Raw genomic sequence first — 20,481 nt, 5'->3', positions numbered from 1 at the left:
TCCATCAGATGACTTAAATAAGGGGCTACGTGTCCCGTGCACTTCGTGGTTTTTGCTAGTACTTCTTTCCAGTGTTTTTTCAAGCCATGATTTCTCGCTGCACAGTGTTAAGTCTGATAAAGTGTTGGCTGTCATGTAAGAGACATTTAAATGACCTCAATTCATCCTGTGATCCCCGTGGATGACTTCTGGTTGTCTTGGAGTGTCGTTAGTAACTACCTTTGCGCGATTCAAAATTACTTGCGTTCCCCTTGTGACATTGGGCTCTCTTTACAGCCTCGTTTCAGCCTGGTGGAGTCTGAAGCCATATGTCTGAACCCCTATGGCTCATCTCCATTGAGTTAGAAACAGCTGAAAACACAGAGAACTTGGAGGACATGCGTAATTAGTGCTGGATTTGGCATTTTGGAAATATTTCCCTTAACCTCAATGGGAGTTATTTCACAGAAAGAGTGAAACAAGATGTGTCCTTGACATTCCTTTTTGCTGAAAATAAAGGCCTAAAAAGAAGAGAATTAGTTAAAAAACCCAAACTGCCGTCTTTCTGATCGTCCAGCTTGGAGGGCGTCATTTGAATACGGCATTTGGTGTCTGTGCTGAGGTTGGTGCTGGAAACCACTCGGCTGCGGGGGAGCTGCTGTACGGAGTCCAGCCCTGCTTTCCTGTCAAGCCTAGAAATGAGAGCCCAAAGATGCTGTGGATTGTAAGTACAACTTCAAAATGACTCGGAAGAGAGGCAAGTCGCTGTTTGTCTTGGTCATCCTCTTATTCTTGCTACCATTGTAGCACCCGGTGTTTCATCCTTTTGATTGCGGTGTTTCTAACCTGAGCTACCCTCGTTAGGCTTTAATGATTTCCCGTCTCCAGAAGTGCAGCGCGGGCTCTGCTGAAGGCTTCTTTGTTGGCATCGTCTGGAACCAGTTTTTCAGATGCAAAGATAAATGGGGCGAGTGTCGGCTCTTGAGGTGCGGTTAACCAGTATAAGAAATTTGAATCCTGAAGTACACTTTTGAATGCTAAACGCTGCATTTAAATTGTGTGTGCATAAATATACAGTAAGCTGGGGTTTTTTTTCTTGTGCATTGACCTTAACTGCTTCACAAGACTTGAGTTTTCAGTCTCTGACATTGTCTCAGTTTGAGGTAATTAAAGAATCTGGTTTTCTCCACAGCTCACTCATGCTTGGCTTATGCTTTTTATTCTAAATTCCTCAGGACAGTTGGGTACAATTTAATGGTCTTCAGTGCTGCTCCAAGACAGCTATGCAGAGCTACTGTCTGAGAAAAGGAGTTTGTGCTTTCCATCTCAAAAGCTGCTGCTGTCAGTGGTGGGTAAGCTTTTGAAGCCATCTGAAATGCCTTAGGATCCTGGTAGTTATATGGGTATAAGTTGTTACAGCCCAGAGGTAATTATTTGCTGGGATAGAGTTGCAATGACCCTGAAATTGTTTGAGGTAATGGAGAATTTTATCCCTACGTAAGTTTATAATTTAGCAGTCTGACTTGCACATATACATTCCTCCTGTACATTAAAAGTTAGGTTGGGGAAGGCTCTGCCACTAAAAGCAGCTCGTGGCTGGGAGAACTGTATTTAACAGAGAAAAGGCCCAGCACTGGTTTTGTATGCTTTCAGATAAGCGGGCAGAAATGTTTTAAGGGGTTTGAAACGTACCATCGTATGTTGTGTATGTTCCCCACAGAAAATGTGTGTTTTCCTGGTGAGGCAAAAAGCTGTTTGAGGCTGGCTTGTCATCTTGGGCAAAATCGAATCTGGCAGGTGGATAAAAACAGAACTGGAATCTTAAGGTGTGCAGTGAAATGCGTGGGAAACGGCTCTCTTTGCCTGTTCCGTTATTTATTCAGTTTACCCGTGTTAGGGATGCCTACAGATGTCTCTGCTAGCTCTCCCAGGAGCGGTACCTGCCCTTCTGGCCTTCCCCAAGCTCTTCACAAGCAGTGAGCAGGGAAAGGACCTCAGCATTTAATACATATCGTTTGGCTGGCTGACTTACACACTCATATTTTTCAGCTCTAACCTTATCTCTGTTCTACAGATAACGTAGACAAGTAATGACAACTTTATAGGAGATAGCTCAAGATCAGGAAATAATTTACTGCCTTGGCCATTCACTCTCGTGCCTGCTTTTTAACAGGCCGGATTTCACAGATGCTTCTGGAGTAAAAGGATGTCCTTTTTAATTTCCATCCTACTTTTCTTAAGCTTTCTTAAGAACTCTGGTCTTAAGTTGATGCTTTCTCTGTTCGCTTGGTGCATGCCGAGCCTGAGGAGGAGCTTATCACAGTGCTCTCTGAACGTGACCGCTCAGGTATGTCCTTAAACCTTCCCATCCGAGCCACTGCGGGGTCACTTTTCTGTTTGCCTTCTTACTCTTACTGTCTTTGCTTTCTCGTTTCCCAGTTGCTCTTTGAGCATCCATTAAAAAGCTCATCAAGAAAGAATTTTATCTGGAGTCAGTGCAGTGGTATGTAGTTGCCTTGTTTGTGTCCCACATTGTTGCCAGTTAATTTCTTGCTCAGCCGTGTCTTTCTTTAGCCTTCAGGGACTTCTCATTAAGCCGGAGCACTGGGATTTGGTACATGCTTAAATTGAGCTTTGTGGGTGAAACGGCTTGACTGCTGATGTGGGTTGTGTTGAAGGGCAAAGTCTGCTCCAAATGCTTAAGTGGAAGCTTTGTTGCAGCTCTTAATTCTCCAGTCCTGTGTTCCCTTCCTTGAGGGCCTCTTCTCCCATCCCATTGCATTTGGTCTTCAATATCAGAGTGATTATTTTCCTTTTTACTTAAGCTTAACATTTCTTCTTGCTTGTCTTGATGTACTGGGATTGGCGCCCTGCAAGTCTCTCCCGACGGCGCGCAGGGTCTCTCCCTGCATGTGCAGTGCCCTCTCCCCATCTGTCTGAACAATTAAGCACATCAATGCCAGCATAAATTCAAAGCCCTCATGTCACTGATCGTGGCAATGTCACAAGGGAAATGGGATGTTATATGAGCCCCTGGCTTTTTTTTTTTTGTCTCCCTAAGGCAAAAGTGCACTCTAGATGCAGTTGTTGCTATGGAATAATTGCATTTGCTTTTTAATTGATGTCGGGAAGGGGTAACTCAGTCTCTGAACCTTTGTTTCTCTGGCTCTGCTTTGCTTGGCCTATTTACCTGTTTCTCATCTACTCCAGGTCAGCAACGAATTCTGCTGTTCAGCGTTTTGGGCATCAGTTCTAGGCAACAACCAGTCTGAAAAGGAAGAACCTGCTTTGCTGTGGAAGTGAGCAGGCTGGCATGGTTTCACGATGATAAGGCATGAAACGGAGGTGGCTTTGCCTGAGCTGGAGGGCACAGTGGCCAAATGGAGCATCTGAGCTTGGCTGTCGTGGGCCAGAGCAGGGAGAGGGCAGGTCTTTTGAGCAGGCATATTTATTTTCTCTCTATAAACCATATCTTAGACTTAACCAGGAGGAGGGTGTCCATGTTTTAATTAAAGTATCACCTTTCCTATTCACTTCTAGGTGCAAGGTTCCCTTCTAGAAATCCCAAATTCCCACGGAGATGCCTATTGGATCAGATCACTATAGGTGCTGGAAAAAAAATAGTAACTTTGACTTGTTCTAATCCTGTCGATTTCACCTGACAATGAACACGTAGCTGTTTGGCAGAGTAGGCAGCTAGCAGAGGGTGACACATTTTCTGCCATCCCGAAACACTTAATTGGTGCATCAATTCCCTCCATACAGGGGGAGTGACAGGCAATGGGGATGAAAAGCGCACTGCTGGAATTTATTTATTTTTTTTTTTTTTTTTGCACAAGTTCCTTTTGGCAACATTTTTACTCCAAACTTGGACCTTTTGTGTGTCTGTCAGAAGGGAACAGTGCAGATGGACATGTACAGTTCAAGACGCGATGCTCTATTTCTGTTGGTTGGTTGTCATGTCTCTTGGGATTCTGTAGCTTGTTAAATCATCTCACAAAAGAAAAGGGGGAGGGAAAATACAAAGCGAGGTTGCCAGCAGTAGCCAGCTCAGCGCTGCAGGATGAGATGCTTGGTATTTTTTTGATTAGGAATTTGTGGTTGCCCAGGCAGCTTGCTTCCATTTCTCTGGAAGTGCTGGATGGAGGGATGGCGAAGGGAGCTTTCTAAGGAATTGTGCTTCAGCAGAACCTGGGAGCCTGTGCCATCTAGATGTGTCCTATTAATTTTCTCTGCATCTGATCTTTTTTTTTTTTTCCAAATACTGCATTTTCTTCCACTTCATTGCATCTTCTCCAGTACCGTGGAAACAGTAGAGCTTAGCTTTAAACGAAGAGCGAGGAATGCTTACCTTAGCAGTGCTGCTAGTTCCAGTTTGCAATTCTCTGACATTGTCAGCTCCGGGCTGTGTTATGTGACTTCCCTAACGCTGCTCAGTTTATTGAATTTCTGCAGGAATGTTTTGCTTCCTTTTGCTCATATTCTTCAACACCCCGTCTAGGCAGATGCAAAAGAGGAGAATGCACTGCAAAATTGGTATTTAGTAAACCCCATGAAGAGGTTTGTAAGCATTTTGCAAATGTTGTCAGATTTCTGCCCCTCTCTTCGAGGTCGGTTTCCCCACCTAGAAAAAGCAAGGCAGCTTTTTCAAGTTCAGTGCTTCATGTAAAATCCTACACCTGCGTGTTGGGTGGTCAAGGTTTGCTCCCTGACAAAGGTAGGCACTCAAGTTCAGGAATACTGTTACTAAGCTACTAGTGAAGCCTGCATCTTGCATTGTTGTGTGTGTTGGAAGCTAAAAGCGAACTGTCTTTTTAAAATGACTCCAGTGGGCATATTCCCTTCTTCTTCCTTCTGAAATCTCATTGTCTCTTCTGAGTTTTGTCTTCAGTTGAGCAAAGTGCCAAAGTCATCAAGCATGGTGGTGTTTGTGAGCTGCAAATGTGAAGGACCTGTGGGTGATGCCATTTTGACATTACCTTCCCATTTCCCATCCTTTCCCCTACCAACGTGCTGCCCTTGGACCGTGTGTGGAGAGGGGGATGCTCCTGACACCGTACACATCAGAAACCAAAGCTCCTGGCTGCTCTCCCTGGAGACATTGCTTGGCTTTCCCTGTATTGATGATTGAAATTTTTTGCACTTCTTTCAGAAAAGCTTGGTTCAGGTCTGGCCCCTGTAGAGTCAGTGCCAGCATGCAGAGCCCATGGTGTGTGTGAACTCTGCTCCATTGCATGTAACCAGCTGGAAATGCTCCCATTATGGGAGCAGATTGCAGAGCGAGTGTCTGTAATGCTTTCAAGAATAAAGGGCAGCGTATGCACTCAAACCAGACCTGTTCTTTTTTTCCTCTCCTGCAGCTATTTATTTTGCCTCCTGCTCAGAGAGATTCTTTGATGTAGCGTAACGTGCACGCGTGACCCATCCTTTCTGTCTCTCGTTGCATAATGCAGGTGACGGAGCCCCCTGTCACCCCCCACCATACATTAAGTTTAAAGAAATGCATTTCCACTGCCAGGAGCCATCTGTGAGGCTAGGGCTGCCCTCTTCCTAGTGGGGAATTTTAGCTTGGATGGCTGCTTTTCTATTACTGATGCCGACCCTGTCTTGTTCCTTTATGGCGTAAGCCTGCAAGCCCAGAGGTTACACATGTGGTTGGTGTAGTTCTTGCACCAACCCGAAACAACCTCTGCCTGGAAATGAGGAGTGGGAGTTGGCTGGTTTTGAGAGAAATAGATGAGCTTACCTTTTGCCTCTTACAGGTCCTGAACTGATCCTTCACGGGGTTGCTGTCACTTTGAAAACTTGTGCAGATTTCCTGCTGCCTCCTTACCCAGTCGTTGCATCTCAGTAGCAGTGAGCGGTTCTGCTGTATTCATAAAGAGAAGGAACGATTTGGCTTATTAGAGGATCAGTTGCTGCTCTGTATTGCTCCACTGGTTGAAGTGCTGGCTTTTTCACAGCACGCTGTTAACCTTACGCTGGCTGAACTGTCTGTCGGTGTTGGGCAATGAAGCTGGAGCCGTTTGCAATCTTTGTTCATAACTATTGCTTCATGCTGAAAATGAGCTGGCAAAGTGGAAGCGCTTGAGGGGTGGGAGCGTGGGGTCTTGTACTGTGCCTGTGCAGAGGCCAGGCATGGTCTCAGGCTGTGTGTCAGCCAGAAAGTTGGACTGAATCTGAGCATTTTCACCTCAATCCCTGGGCAGTAGCTCTGCCTCCACTGCTGGGTGGGTACCTTGAGAGCAAGCGTCTGGTTACGGAGCCTGGAGCTCCAGCAGCTCTCGGGCTTGGTTGTGGTGTTGTGCAATGTCAGCTGGGTCATTCTCACATGTCCTGCCCTTATGGAGGTTCCCACTTTTCCCCATCCATTCTGGCGTTGCATACTTGAGCTCATGATCCAATGACTTTAAGGAAAATTTACCTTGTTAAACTGTCTTTGGCTCCAATTTATCTGGTGGGGGATATAGAGAAGGGGTGGGGCTTCGTTATCTTAATGTTAGCTCTAACTTTTATGCCACACACATGCAAAGCTGGCATTGCCAAATAATTGGCAAGCACTAAAAAAATAAGCCCTGAGGCTTTCCAGGCAGAATGGCTTGAAGCTTCTCGTTCTGGTCCTGATGCTCTAGAGGAACGGGAAGTACTGGGAGGTGAAATGGCCAAAGGTTTGTCTTGCTGCTCAGACTTTACATGGCATCGGTGTCCCCCAGTAGCTGCTTTTTCAGTTGTGCTTACCATCGGCGCTGTCTTGCTTGCAGGTATCAACACATCCTTTCCATGAGTATTTCATTTAGTGCAATAGGATTAAGGCTTCTCATCTGTCTGGCCTGTATATTTGGTCTCACAGTTTAGCACGCTTAGTAACGTGGGAAGTACTCTGCTACAGGGAACGTGAGCCTTAAATGTGATGTTAGCCATAACCATAAATCGGAAGTCCTGTAATTCCCACAGGTGAAAGCACATGCCTTCGTCCTTCTGGTGCATTGAAAATAGTGTCTTTGGATTTTTTGCAGTGGGTTAGATGTGACCCAGGGCTGGAAATATCCAGGGTTTCAGTGTGATGGTGGGCATTGAAGAGTCACTTGTTTGCTGGAGTCACTTGTTTTACTTGGAGCAAAAAAAAGCCCAGCATAATTTTAGAAAAAAATGCTTTTAAGCCTCTTCTCCAAGTGGTTGGATGTTACTGGCAAGTGGATGTGTGTAGTGGTCTGGGCGAGGTGCAGATACCAATTAAATAGCAGCAGAGCCGCCTTCTTGCTTGTGCGATGATTGAAGCGGTCCCTGGAGAGCACGGGGAAAGGAACCAAGTGGGACAGTGGCCAAAATCCTGGAAGGGCCTCCGTGCAGATGGATGCCGCCACACGTGTTTGGAGCTGAGTGTCCGTGCTGGCTCCTGGAGGACTCACTCAGAGATCACCCCGATGCCGTCGTTCTTGGTGCACACGCGTGGAGGTGGTTTGTTTCCTCTGCTGTGTTTGTCAAAGACACGTTCCCACCATCACCCCTTCCAAACACATGGATTCTCCTCTCTTGGGAGACTTCAGCTCTGCATCCCGCTGTTGGAAACTGGGCGGTGTGACAGCTTTGCTCTAGAGGAAGTTTTGTTTTTCTCATGTGCTAAACCTAGTTCTTCTAGCCAAAATTTTGAAAGGAAAGAAATCCAGATGCATGCAGGAGATCAAAAAGTCACTCTAGTAAAAACTCACCCCAAACTTTTCTTTGTTATTGTAACATTACAGAGCTGTGCTGTGGTTTCTCCTTCCAGCCACGCTCTTTCCTACCAGAGAACTGGCTGTGATGGGAGATTTGCTCTCCTGCTCTCTTTGGTTTGTGTAAATATCCATGAATTTTCGTGTTCGATGTGCTGATGAAATTTTAGTCTCATACTCTTATTAACTGTCCCTCTTCAAAACTTGGGTGCCAGGAAAGTTTAGGTGGTAGTTTCCATGTGTAGTTAAGATTTGCTGAAGCTGTCAAGTACTTCTTCACTAAGCTCCTGATCCAAACTTGATCTAAAATGGGGGTACTGATGGATGAAAAGCTGGACATGAGGTGATAATGTGCGCTGGCAGCCCAGAAGGCCAACCCTACCCTGGGCTGCATCAAGAGAAGTGTGGCCAGCATCAAGGGAGGTGATTCTGCCCCTCTGCTCTGCTCTGGGGAGACCTCCCCTGGAGCCCTGCGTCCAGATCTGGAGCCCTCAGCACAAGGAGGACATGGAGCTGTTGGAGCGGGGCCAGGCGAGGGCTACTAAAATGCTCCGAGGGCTGGAGCCCCTCTGCTCTGAGGCCAGGCTGGGAGAGTTGGGGGTGTTCAGCCTGGAGAAGAGAAGGCTGCGGGCAGAGCTGAGTGCGGCCGGTCAGGGCTTCAAGGGGGCCCAGAGGAAAGGGGGGGACAAGCTTTTTAGCAGGGCCAGCTGGGACAGGACAAGGGGGGATGGCTTTAAACTGAAGCAGGGTAGGTTTAGACTGGATCTAAGGAAGAAATTCTTTCCAGTGAGGGTGGTGAAACCCTGTCAGGGGTTGCCCAGAGAGGGGGTGGAGGCCCCATCCCTGGGAACATTCCAGGCCAGGTTGGCCGGGGCTGTGAGCAACCTGCTGTGGTTCAAGGTGTCCCTGCTCCTGCAGGGGGGTTGGGCTGGGTGACCTCTAGGGGTCCCTTCCAACCCAAAACATTCTACGATTCTAAAATCTATTGAAACAAAGTCCACTGGGAAGTGTGAGTTGATTCTGCAGCTACTAGATGAGGTGAAAGCAGACCCTGCCATGTAGAGCTGTTCGTTGTATGCAGACAGACCTGTATGTGAGAATTAAAGGGAGTTTTGTGGATACAGCTGTTGAAAACACTTACTACTCCCATAAAACTTGCATGACACACAAATGCCGCTGCAAAACAAACAAATTCTCCCTATGAACGTGTCCATAAATCTGGAAGTTGCTCTTAGGTGAGGACACTACCTGTTCAAGGAGATCTTTTTATGCTGCGGCGTAATGCTTTCGGCAGGCATCCACTGAGTTTAGTTTTCAAGATTTGTTAGGTGTTTGCACAAATAAATGCACGCACTGGGAAACTGTATTCTTTTTCATGCGCTTGAAAGGAATTTTCTGGAAAGAGCTGCCTGCAATTAGAGTGGGGAAAAGCACCTCCAGCAGGCACTGAATTCTTCTTTGCAATGTATATACTGCATGTCTTCACCTGTTTGCTCTAATTGGAAACACAATTGTCGTTCCTTGATAGATTGCCTGCCTGACTCGGCTCTGCCTACATTTCTGTAAGGAAAGAAGGTATGTTCCAACAGTGTGGAAAAATAGAGACTAAGATCTCGTATTGCTGCCTTGTGAATCTCTGAAAATAGCTTTGTTAGCTCTACTGTTTAGTCCCGCTTTGCATGGGCTGACACGACATTAATCCCATAGCTGCAAGATCGAGACTTCCGCTGATGGCAAGAGGCGAATCGTCCCCACGTTAACAGCGGCTGCTCTGCAGAGACGCTGGCATACTTCTGTCGTGGAAGGAGCCTGGAGGTAGCATGCTTTGTCGGTTTAGGAATGATGCTTACCAGTCTTCTGTGTGTAGGTTCGGCAGTCTTAAGTGGCTGCACTTTTAATGCATGTGCCCCTTAACTTTGACTTTAACCTATGCACCGTGTCTCAAGTATCCAGATTTCCTGGAATGGTGTGTTCAAATCCCAGTAGGATCAATTTGTCTGCTCTGGCGGTTTTGTTCTTTTCATGTTTGAAAACTGGATGATTTGCACAGATGTTTATGATCCTAATGTTCTTTCCTTATAGGTGTTGCTTTCCTGCTCCTGTGTGTTAATTGCCAGGAAAATTTCTGCTTTGCAGCCCAGAACTAATGGCATTTCAGTGGTGATTTTTCACATATCGTAGGTGCTTTCTGGAAGGGAGAGGTATTAAAAGTAGCGTGTAAATCTGTGCTGATGCTGTTGCAGCTGGGCGGTGCTGTACTCTTCAGAGCATTTAATTCTTCTGCGTGGGGTCAGTGGCCTCCCATTTCCTCTAATTTTAGATTTTTAAGCACAACAGTGAGGACCCGGTGAGTTCCAGCGGGAGGAAGCGTGGGCAGTAGTACCCCACAGCCAGCTGCAGATGACATACTCAGCATTGCACCTTTTGAGTTGTCTGTACGCAGTCTCTGTGGTCAGAGGGCTGACAGCCCTGTAAACCCAGATCTGCTCTTTAATTTACCCGTAATCATTTGAGCTCTGTAATCCTTTTCCGATTCATTTTGCCATCAAGATTTATCAATGTAACTTACTGCTGGCGGTGTCAAGGATTTTTCCACACTTCTCCCGACAGCTTTGGGAAGACGCTCTGCTCTAACTTCCTCGTGTCTTTCAGTGTGAAAAGCTGGTTGAGAGCTTCAGCTCTCCTGAGGTCTTGCAGGCTGTATGATCCATGCATAGCATCCTTGCTGACAGTTGCTCTTGCATGTGTTTTCCCCATGTCTAGAGGCACTTGAGAAGCACGTGTAGTATTAGCTCAGCTCATTCAGCTTCTTCTCTTTCATTTAAGCATGTGAAATTGCGTTTTTAGCCTTGTCAGTCAAGAAAAGAATTTTGTTGAATTGTTACCAAAAAAAAAAAAAATCAAACCCGACAACCAAACTCAAACAACAAATCCAACAAAACCAATCTGTACCTCTCCCTTTGCAGCCCCCTGGCCCTTAACAGAGCTCTTCTACATCAGGTAGAAGGCAATTACTGTATTTGGTGGGAAAGTGCTTGGCTACATTATCATGTTTGAAGTGCTAAATGTGAATTACTGTATTTTATTTTTTCCAATAGAAACACGGAGGCAATAATGTTAGTGGGAGAATGTTATACACACAGCACATGCTTCCTGCATAAGACTGGAATGTGAAGCAAGACTTCTGCATGCATTTAAAACGCCTGGATTCTCTGCAAAGCATTATATAATTATCCTCTGTATTAAATGGCCACCCACATTTTCTGTAGTAGGTCTGAATTTGGTTTTGTAACTGATAGGATGCCGCAGCTGTAAAGCAACAATGCCAAGCTCTTAAATATTGTGCTTTTAGAGGCAACTCAGCTGCAGTTAGTGGAAACAAAGGTAGAAAGCATGGGTTTTTGTCAGGTGTTCTATGATAAGCTGAAAGCGGTAGTCAAAATTAAGCTCCCATTGAGCTAGGTGCTGTACAAACTCTTTGGGCCTGAGCAGAACAGACCAGGCAGATGCATAGATTGTGTGTTCCTCAGTTTGTCAGGTGGGGGACAGTTGAGTTTGGAAGGAAACCGGTGAACGCAAAGGGTGTAAGAGGATGATAATGTAGACAAGAATATGGGAAGAAGGCAGCCAAGGAGTTTTGGGTGGGAGCGATCATCCCAACTGACAGCTTTCTCTATAGCAAAGAAGAATCTGGACAAAAAAGTAGAGGAGTGTAGAAGCCAAAGATCACCCCTTTGGCTTCCTTTGTAGCCTCTCCAATAGCTGGAATCTAACCGGGTTGCTCTCTGCGGTCTTTCCTGAAGCTTGCCAAGAGGGGCCGAGAAAGTATTACTTGGGATCTAGCCACGTTCTCCCCTGCCCCAGGAATACTCTGCTTTAATCTTCTCCAGTCTTGCATCAGCAGTTTATTTTTGGAAAGGCTATTGTATTATCTAGCGGTTGAGGCATGCAAGAAAAGGGGTCGCAGCTCCTTTGTGAGCCTTACTACACCGTACCCCTTCCCGTTGGCGAGATGGGCGTAGCGCTGCCTTTCTCGCTCTGCAGGGACATTTAAGTGCGCTTTCTGAACCTGAAGTCTTGCACGAAGCATTTGGCTTGTTTGTATTACCAGTCCATAAGCAGGAAATGCCAAAAGAGGCTTGTGCTAGCATTGCAAGAATCTAGCAGTTGTATGGATATTAATAGCCGAGATGTGTGCATTGACTTGCTTGTGATGTCCTCGGGGCAATGGACTAGGAGTTAATCTGCCTCCAGCCTTAACGGCCCTCGTGACACTTTGTCTCTAAGGCGGTGAACTAAGGTTGAACTAAGACTCCAAACATTTGGGACCAGTTCTCAGCTACTTTAAACTTCCTTTGTGACCTTGGGCCGAGCCACTCGTGTGCACTGTGTTTTTTGTATCTAAAGCAGTGATAGTACTAATATCGTGCCTTTTGTCTTTAGTGTTGAGTACGTAAATACACAGGGTAGCAATGGCCTCTGCTGTCTGATCCGCACGAGTAAGAGTACCGGTCCCTGAAGTCTCTGTGTGCTTCTGTAATCCACATAAGTGAGACTATAAATCAGCTCTGAAGACTCATCGTTTGACTTGAAAACACTGAGTTGTTCTTTAGGTGGCCTGGCCTTTGCTCTAGCCCACTGCCCCAGACAATTTTGTGAGTAAAGTTACTACAGTCGGGCAAAAATAAATGGAAAAGCAAGAGGACAAATACAGTCTTGTTTAAAGGAACTATTGGGTTTTATCATGACCTAAAGCAATGTGCTTTATTCAGCAATTTTTACAAACAGGAAGCTTTATTTAAAAGGCTACAGCACTTGCTGAATCATGGAGCAAGACAAAGCTGAGCGCAAGAATTCAACAGGGCAAATTTTGCAGTTTTCAGAGCTTTTCTTATGTCCTTAATGTCCAGTCTTAATTGCCTTAAACAGATACATCAGAAATGTTGTTGAAATACTTCCCTGGTGCAGCAAAAGGGAGGTGAAATCTAGGTAATTATTTGAGAAGTCTGCTTTCATAAGGGAGACTGCTAATATAAAAGCAACCCCCCTCTTTGATGTAAAGGGGGTTTGGGGGATTGGGCGAGAAAAGAAAGCAAACAGTGGTGGTAGTCGAATTGGCTCCAGACCTTCTCTGAGCTTTATTGGAGACTTGCATTTACAGCATTCTCCTTCCTGTGCTGGGATCTGTTTTTCTCTTTAATCAGAAACAGCCCAAAATCAAACTGTATGTAGATAGTGCTTGGCTTTGTACACGCTCTCAGTGCTGTATTTCCATTTTACAGATGGGAAAACTGAGGTCTGGAAGCAGAGCTTTTCCCAAGGCTACGTAGTACAGCGGGGAGTAAAGTCCTCGTGGCTTCCAGAGTCATCATCTACACCCTGGCTTGCAAGGCTGGAAGAGTATCGCCGTGGTCTGGTGTTCGGATTTCCTGCATTTTGTTCTGTCTTGTCTACTTTTGCTGAAGGCAACATTTATACTGCCCCGTTTTGAATTACTTCCCCTCTGCCTTGTAAAATCAGGGCAACAGGTCTGTCAGTAGGTATTGTTAAGATGAAATGATTCAGGCTTTACCACTGCATGATCTCACAGCGCCTACATAAGTGCTCATCTCTTTCTCATTTCATTTCTCATTTGCAAACCATCGGGGGGAATATATCCTAGGTGGAGATGTGGGCCCTGGGTATTGATGTGCACGTCTGTGCCTTAGCACAGCGGGAGGTTGATGACTCGAAGGGGAAAACCCTCTGAAAGGGATGGAGCCTGCCCAGCTGCTGCGGGCTCCTGATCTCCCTGCGGTGATTTTTGTGTCTCCATAAAACCCACTTACTTGATTCCTAATGTATAATTTTTATTGTACTCGACATGTTGTGAAATGTGCTTGCACTGGGCTGAACCAAGAGAGCTTAGACACTATTCCGTATTTATTTGTCAGGTGAGAGTTCCCAAAGGGGGGCTGGCTGAATGGGGCTCTATGTACCTATGAGCCTGACATCTCAAAAGTCTTGCTGAGTCCTTCCTGTTGACTTAAACCTCTTCAAGTTTCCCTGTCTGGCCTGAAAAGACCTGACAAACTCCTCACTTCAAAAGATCTGTTTTCAATCCCAGAGTACCCACCTCCTCCCCAAAGTGGTTTTCCTAATATTTTAGATTAGAGCCTGGGCTTTGTATCCAGTACTTCTGCCACACTTCCTACAGATTTTGCCTGAGATGTCATTCAGATCAGATGCACCGGGCGCTGCAAATGGTGCTTTGGGGGGAAGTGCAGTGTCTTTCAGAAGTAGTGTTCCCATACTAGTGTTTTTCCACCTCCTAGTTTCTGCGAACCATAGTGGAGTTATTTTCCTGTGTTTAGACCTAACACGGGAAGCTTGGGATCTTATCTTAGCCTGTCACTTTAATGCTATGCATTGCATAAATAAAAAAGGGATGAAAGATTTGGTTTCTGTTAAGTCAGGAGAACTGTATGGCCTTCCTAGCAGAGCTGGAGGGGAAGAGGAGGGAAGACACTTCACTGCAGTCCTCACAGCTAAATATAAATAGTTCTCTCTTGGATCCTTTCAGTCTGAACTTCTGGGTGATTTGACCTTTATTTGATAAAAGCTTTCTTTATTTGCAAGAATAAAAGGGCAAGGGGGATGAAAGGACACAGCAGATTTGTTTTTGGTTTTGGTTTTTTTTTTTTTAAATATTTTAAAATCTTAGCAGTTGATTTCTGCAGTACCCAGCGCTCGCTCTTGAACCAGCTCCATCCTGGACTCCAACTTTTCTCCTCCTCTGAGTCCCTTGAGTGAACTTTGCATTTTACTCTAAAGTATTAACCAAAACATTTCTAAGGAAGTCTCTGGAAGTGCCTCTTCTCACAGGGAGATCATGTTCTGGTGGAGACAGATATCCTGGGCTCCAGTCCCCGGTCCCGCTGTCGACTGGGTGGATCGCTTTTGAGCAAGTGACTTGGTTTATGCCCATGACACCACTAACCTTGGTTTTCCTTACTTCATAACTTCGGCTGAAAGAAATATTTGTATGAAACGCTGCTGGTTTTTCATGTGAGCACCCGGAAGCTTTTTGAGCTCAGCGCCAAAACACAGCTCTGTTTAACATGTACAAACCACTGAACTCTGGCTTTGGTCAGGTTAGCAGCCTGTGCAAGGGGACATGCAGGCGTGGTGTTTATAACTGCTCCAGACTACATGCAAGTCTTTCTGGCACTAGTTTTAACCATTAATTGCCACTTTAAATCCAGCAATAAATTATTTGGGCAACCACACTGCATGAGCCCACTGCCAAAAATAAACCAGAGCCTGAGAATTATTCAGGTCCTATTCATGCTTCAGGACTGTTGCAGCTGGATGGGGTAGGGCACCTCTTGGAATGTTTTTTTGATTTCTCGCATATCTTCTGGACATAGTTCAAGCCATCATCCTGCTAACGATGCGAGTAGCACTTGAAATGCATTGCGTGCATGTATTGGTTTGCCATTTCCTTCTGAAGTGCAGGGTGATGTGTGGTGTGCGGGAATGCCTCTGGATAAGCCGCCTGAGCCTTTGCAAATTGGATTTTGTGGCTTACTTCCCTGCCTTCTTGGATAAAGTTTCCCCTTAGCTGCCTTTCCTCTAGCGGAGCTCATGTCTGTCTCGGGACTGCAAAGCCTTTTATAAGCCGGATCAGGAGTCGCTTGGAGGGGAGAGACTTTCCATTTCAGAGCATGCTCCTGAGTCCCACCTGAAACGTGCTTGAGAGTAAGCATGCTGCTTGGTTTACTTCTGAATTTCCACTTGGTCTGCACAAGATTCCTGTTGGTTTGGTGCCTTTCCTGCTGCTTTTATACGCTGTGGTGTAGCGTTTTTTCTGGCTAGGAGCCCTCTAGTAATGACTGTTATTTTAGAAAACCTAGTTGCTGCTCGGGCTGCCTCTGTATCATACAATGAGTCGTAGCAATTACATGCTGGGGAGGAAATGAAATGATCAGGAAAGGCCTACTTCATAAAAAGCAACAAGTTGAGTTTATTTTAAACCAATTAAATTAGGGATTAGAGGGTGCTGTTAAGTTCTACCCCTAGTTAAAGAAAACCAAGCAGGAAAATATACTGTATTAGCAAAAGTGTGATTGTCTAGGCTTATAATAAATCCTGTATAATTCTTGAAAGTACTAAGTTTAAAACAGGCCAGCGTACAAGGAATGATGGGTTGTAATGGAGAGGGCTGTCTTCAGGAAAGGTGAAGGGTTTCAATTTGCTTATAAGAACGTATTGATTTGGGTTCACGTGCCCCTTCTGGGAAAGGGTGGTAGCACTGGTGAGGGGTGCCAGCAGAGACCAAACTCCGGTACCAGCAAGCTCAAGAGCAGTGCCAGCCTCTTACACGTTTGTTTCTCCACTGTTTTAAATAGGACACCTTGCATGGGTTAAAGGGAAGATTAATCCTGTACAGGGTTAATCCTTAAATCCTTGGTGTTTGACTTTTGAACAAGGAGGGGGGATTTAACAATAGTCTCAGAAGTGCTTGGAGACCACCTACTTTTTCATATAGGCTGCCAGCAGCTGTCAGATGGAAATGATTTTTGGACAGTAAGAAGTCAGTGTGGAATCCCACTGGTGACCAAGAGCAGCCTCTGTATCCCACAGTCTTTGACTTACACCCCTGGTGTCTCTTGCCATGGAGGGAAGAGGGTTTCCCAGACCCATCAAAATTTTTCAGAAGGGTGTGAATTAGCAGTGGGTTGATGGTTTACTGTCTCTTGTGGTTGAGTTTAATAGACACATGTTCCTCTGAAGATGCTTTTTGGCAAGCACATGTATGGCTGAAAGATGTCTAGCAGCGGGAGAACGTGGGAGCTCTGATTTAAAACCAGGATGGTCTGATAAAGCATCAAGTAGTGGATCCCTGTCCCAGCTGTGTGCTTTGTGACACTAACCCCTCTGCTCGACACAGTGATCTGCGGTCTGTTTTCCGTATTACTGCTCTTAACCACAGCTGTCCAGCCACTGGTTTGCTTCCAGATAACCAACTTGGTGTGAGAACTCTGCTGAAACTTGTCCTTGCCAGCTGTCCGTCTGTTTGGTGTATGCCTAAGTGTTCCCTGTACGTTTCTGTCTTGCAGCATCTGGAGAGGGCCAAATGTGAACTGCGTTGACAGTACTGGATACACTCCACTGCACCATGCTGCTTTGAATGGTCATAAGTGAGTCATCTTACAATGTCTTTGATCATAGGGGGTACTATGTGCTTTACAAGCTACGTTTCTGTGTAATTCGTTCACCAGTCTAATGCTGTTTCCACTGAAAATGTGCCGATGGTGCAGCACTACACCATCTTCAGGACAAGAAGTGAAGAACATCAGTGCAGTGAAGCTGTAGAGGCATTGGCTGCTGCACAGTATGATCATGCATCTCTTTAAAAATTTGGCGAAGCACTGAGGTTTTCAACCACCCTTTTATTTATAAACAATTTGGATAAGATACAACAATGTCCTGAAGGTGGCTTCTCCAGTAACAGTCCTCTGCAGTCTGTCTGGTGTCCAATGTGTTGCTGTGCCTGCACCACTTAAAATTTGCTTTCGTGCATATTACATTTTTAAGTAACTCCAGTCTTCAGCGTGGTAAATTTTGTGTTGTTCATTGTTACTGAAGATACTGAGAAATTGAGTAGAGTTAAAATCCTTATTCATCTTTGTCGTGCTGGTGCAATTCACTTTTCACCAGAGTGGCCTGTGGATGCCTTCAGTCCCTATTCAGCTCCATTAGTATGAAGGTAATGCAGATCTTTCCTGAGCTCATCTCTGCAGTCTCTCAATTTTTTTTTCCTTGGGCAGCAAGGAATGCTTTAAGATCACATTTCAAGAGGATCTCTGAAATACTCCTGTTCAGATGAACTTTTTGTAAAATACTCTACTTACTGCAGAATGTAAGCCGTGAAACAAGGACTGAGTATCTGATGGCCTCAAGTTTCCTTCTCTTGCAGGGATGTGGTGGAAGTTCTGCTGAGGAACGACGCGCTAACCAATGTAGCAGACTGTAAAGGCTGTTACCCGCTTCACCTGGCAGCTTGGAAAGGAGATGCAGACATAGTGAAGCTCCTCATCCACCAGGGACCTTCGCATACTAAAGTGAATGAGCAGGTCTGCGTATTTTTCTCTAATATATCGTTGAATCGCTTCCCTCAGATGGAGAGAGACTACTTCAGCTGACTCCTGACCCTTCCCAAACTAGTAGCAATTGTTATAAAGTCCTACTTGCTAATGGGATAAGAAGGGCACTGCCGAAAGCAAATACCTCCAGTTCTGAGTTAGCGGTTGAATGAGTAAGGTATATATGTTTATAGAGAGATATATAAATATGAGAACCACTCAACACATAGCAAGTGGTCTCCTGCTTTCATACTGGGCTTCTAAAACTAACCCATAGTTTTTCCTTTCAGTTGCTGGATAGCTGAGAAGGTTTCTAGTTCTGTCAAAGGATGCATTGGCCCCTTCTTTGGGAACTAATCAAAGCAGCTTTGTTTAGTCTTTGTTTGGCCACGCTCTCTTAGCTATTCTCCTGGCTTGTCTCTAGCACTTGCTCCAGTTAACTAATTTGTAAGTTGTAAAATAATTTTAACCCTACTTGCCCCCAGATAAATCACCAGCTTAATCTTAAAGAATTATTTTCTCAATCAGGCAAGAAAAAAAAGTCTGGTGGATTTCTTCCTTTTGTCAAGCTGATAGTTTTTGGTCTAAGATGCAGAGGGATTGATTTGTATGAGACAGCTATTCTGTACAGCGGCTGCTGCGGCCACTTTGGAGGGCTGGCTCCCATGTAACTTTCCCGTGGAAGTCAGCAGGTACCTTACAATTCCAGGGAACTTCTGAAATGCTACTGCTGGAAGACCCAAATATTTCTTTTGTTTGAATTTTGGATAAGGGAACTGGTTTACTAAGTGAGGCCAGCTGAGCAGTGTTACTGAACCACTTATGGCTGAGGGAGCTTGGGCAGGCATGCAGTAACAGATCCAAATCCGATGGTTAAAGCTCCAATAACCCTTGGTTGTCTTGTCCCTAAGGCAGGAATATCCAATGTCCCTGTGAATCAACTCATAAACCACTCATGTTTTCATCCAGGAGGAGCAAAATAAACCAAAATAAGTTTATCTGCCTTAGAAGTACAAGGCTAAAAATGTATATTCATTCAGAAGCTAATTCACAAGTAGGTGAGATACTCCTGGCTCAAGTTCAGCAAAATCTGTCAAAGTCAAGAGGAGCAGCTGGGAACGACGAGTTTCTGCTGTTTAATTTTGATCTGCGGTGTACACTTTTCAGAAGCTGAGGAGCAAACTCCCTTCAGAGTTGGGTTTAGGAGTCCTAATCCTGCTTCCAGCCACACTTTGTGGGGACCAAAGTGCCATGCTTAAGTTTTCTGTTCCTCAGTATAAGATGGCTAACTCGATGCATCAGGCTGCTCCAAGGCTAAATGATTGCTTCTAAAGCATCACGGAATAAAAACATGGTGGTAACGCTATTCACTACCACTCTTCAATTGAGCAGAAACAAGGAAGAGTGTGTGTTTTAATGTCTTTTCATAGTTCTCCAGTTTGGGGCTGTGGTTAATAATGTCTTCAGGCACAGCTGCAGGCATTCAGTCTGTTTAAATAGATTTGAGGAGTGTAGTTGGCTGTTTACAATCAATCTGATAAGAATTGACTGAGGGCCCTGAGTGTAAACTGTTCTGCTCTGAGTAGGACAGGTACAGCAAAAGACTAAGAGCTCAGTGTAATCCTTCCAGGTAATGTTTCGTTAATGCCTGTTTAGTAGGAACCTTTTTAAATGAGAAAAGACAGCCGAACAGCCAGTGCTGCTTGTGTTTGGAGTCTTGTAAATGAAATGCACAGTGGTTCAGGTTACAGGAATCGGCAGCTGGAATGGCTTCTGCTGGTAATAGCTTTGACTGGAACAAGATGCTGTGTTCTGTCATTTCCACCCCTTGGGAGTCACCCATTGCTTTGTTGCTGTATCTCACCCATTTCATTATCACATTTTTTTTTTCTTTTTTCCTCTTCCTTTTTGTAGAATGCTCTTGAGATCAAAGAACTCAAAAAGTACGGCCCCTTTGACCCATATATCAATGCCAAGGTGTGTACTTTGCTGTCAGCATTTCACTGCATCATTACTCCAAGCTGCACTCGCGTGCTTCCAGGTGCAATGTCATCCAGTTGCAATAATACCTGTCCAGTTTGCAGCCGCTTGGGGAAAAGTAAAATGCGACCATTTATTTACTGTGGGTTTCTTTCTCCAAAGCGGTTGTAGAAACATAATTTAAGGGAAGCTTTTCCTTACTTTCCTGGGGGCTCCTTCATTGCTTAGCCTTGTAGGACTCACGGTGACGGTCAGTTTGCTTGATTTGGCTGGATGACTTCCAAAAGGTAATGTTATTTCAATTAAAATGCTTTAGGTTTTGTTTCATGTGCTAATGTTGCTGATAAATGCAAAGAGAAGGAAATTTTTTTTTCCTGCTTAAACATGGATGCATTTTCTCTGTGGGCTGTTTGGAGTGAATTTTCATGCCTTTTCTCCTACAAAAAGCATAATGCTGTATTTGTCGTTTGAATGGACAGCTAATTCTTTCGGTGGTGGTGGGGAGAAGGGAAGGCAGTAATGTTCATGCCTCCCTTCCCAAGTCCTTCATGTCCTGCTTATTGCATCAGTCTCTCTTTTTTTTGATGTTCAGTCTGTTGTGTCGTCTGACCCTTCAGCCTTAGTCTTCTGTTCCTGTTTTCTTGCCTATTTTGCTCCTCTCTTGCTTTTAGTTGTTCTTGAGC

At 45.0% G+C, this 20,481-nt stretch overlaps 1 protein-coding gene across 1 annotated transcript in view; it reads left to right on the top strand.

Moving 5' to 3' along the window:
- The first annotated feature begins 664 nt into the window (after window positions 1-664).
- Window positions 665-20,481, top strand: part of ANKS1A (ankyrin repeat and sterile alpha motif domain containing 1A) — a 98,860-nt gene continuing 79,043 nt past the window's right edge. Inside the window, 4 exon segments of the mRNA XM_009638194.2 lie at window positions 665-703; window positions 16,793-16,873; window positions 17,653-17,809; window positions 19,733-19,795. Coding sequence (XP_009636489.2) covers window positions 678-703; window positions 16,793-16,873; window positions 17,653-17,809; window positions 19,733-19,795 — 327 coding nt within the window. The 5' untranslated portion in view covers window positions 665-677.

The sequence above is a fragment of the Egretta garzetta genome, unplaced genomic scaffold, assembly GCF_000687185.1.
Source record: "Egretta garzetta isolate BGI_Z169 unplaced genomic scaffold, ASM68718v1 scaffold105, whole genome shotgun sequence".
Classification (NCBI taxonomy): domain Eukaryota; kingdom Metazoa; phylum Chordata; class Aves; order Pelecaniformes; family Ardeidae; genus Egretta; species Egretta garzetta.
This window is presented reverse-complemented; position numbering and strand designations above follow the sequence as displayed.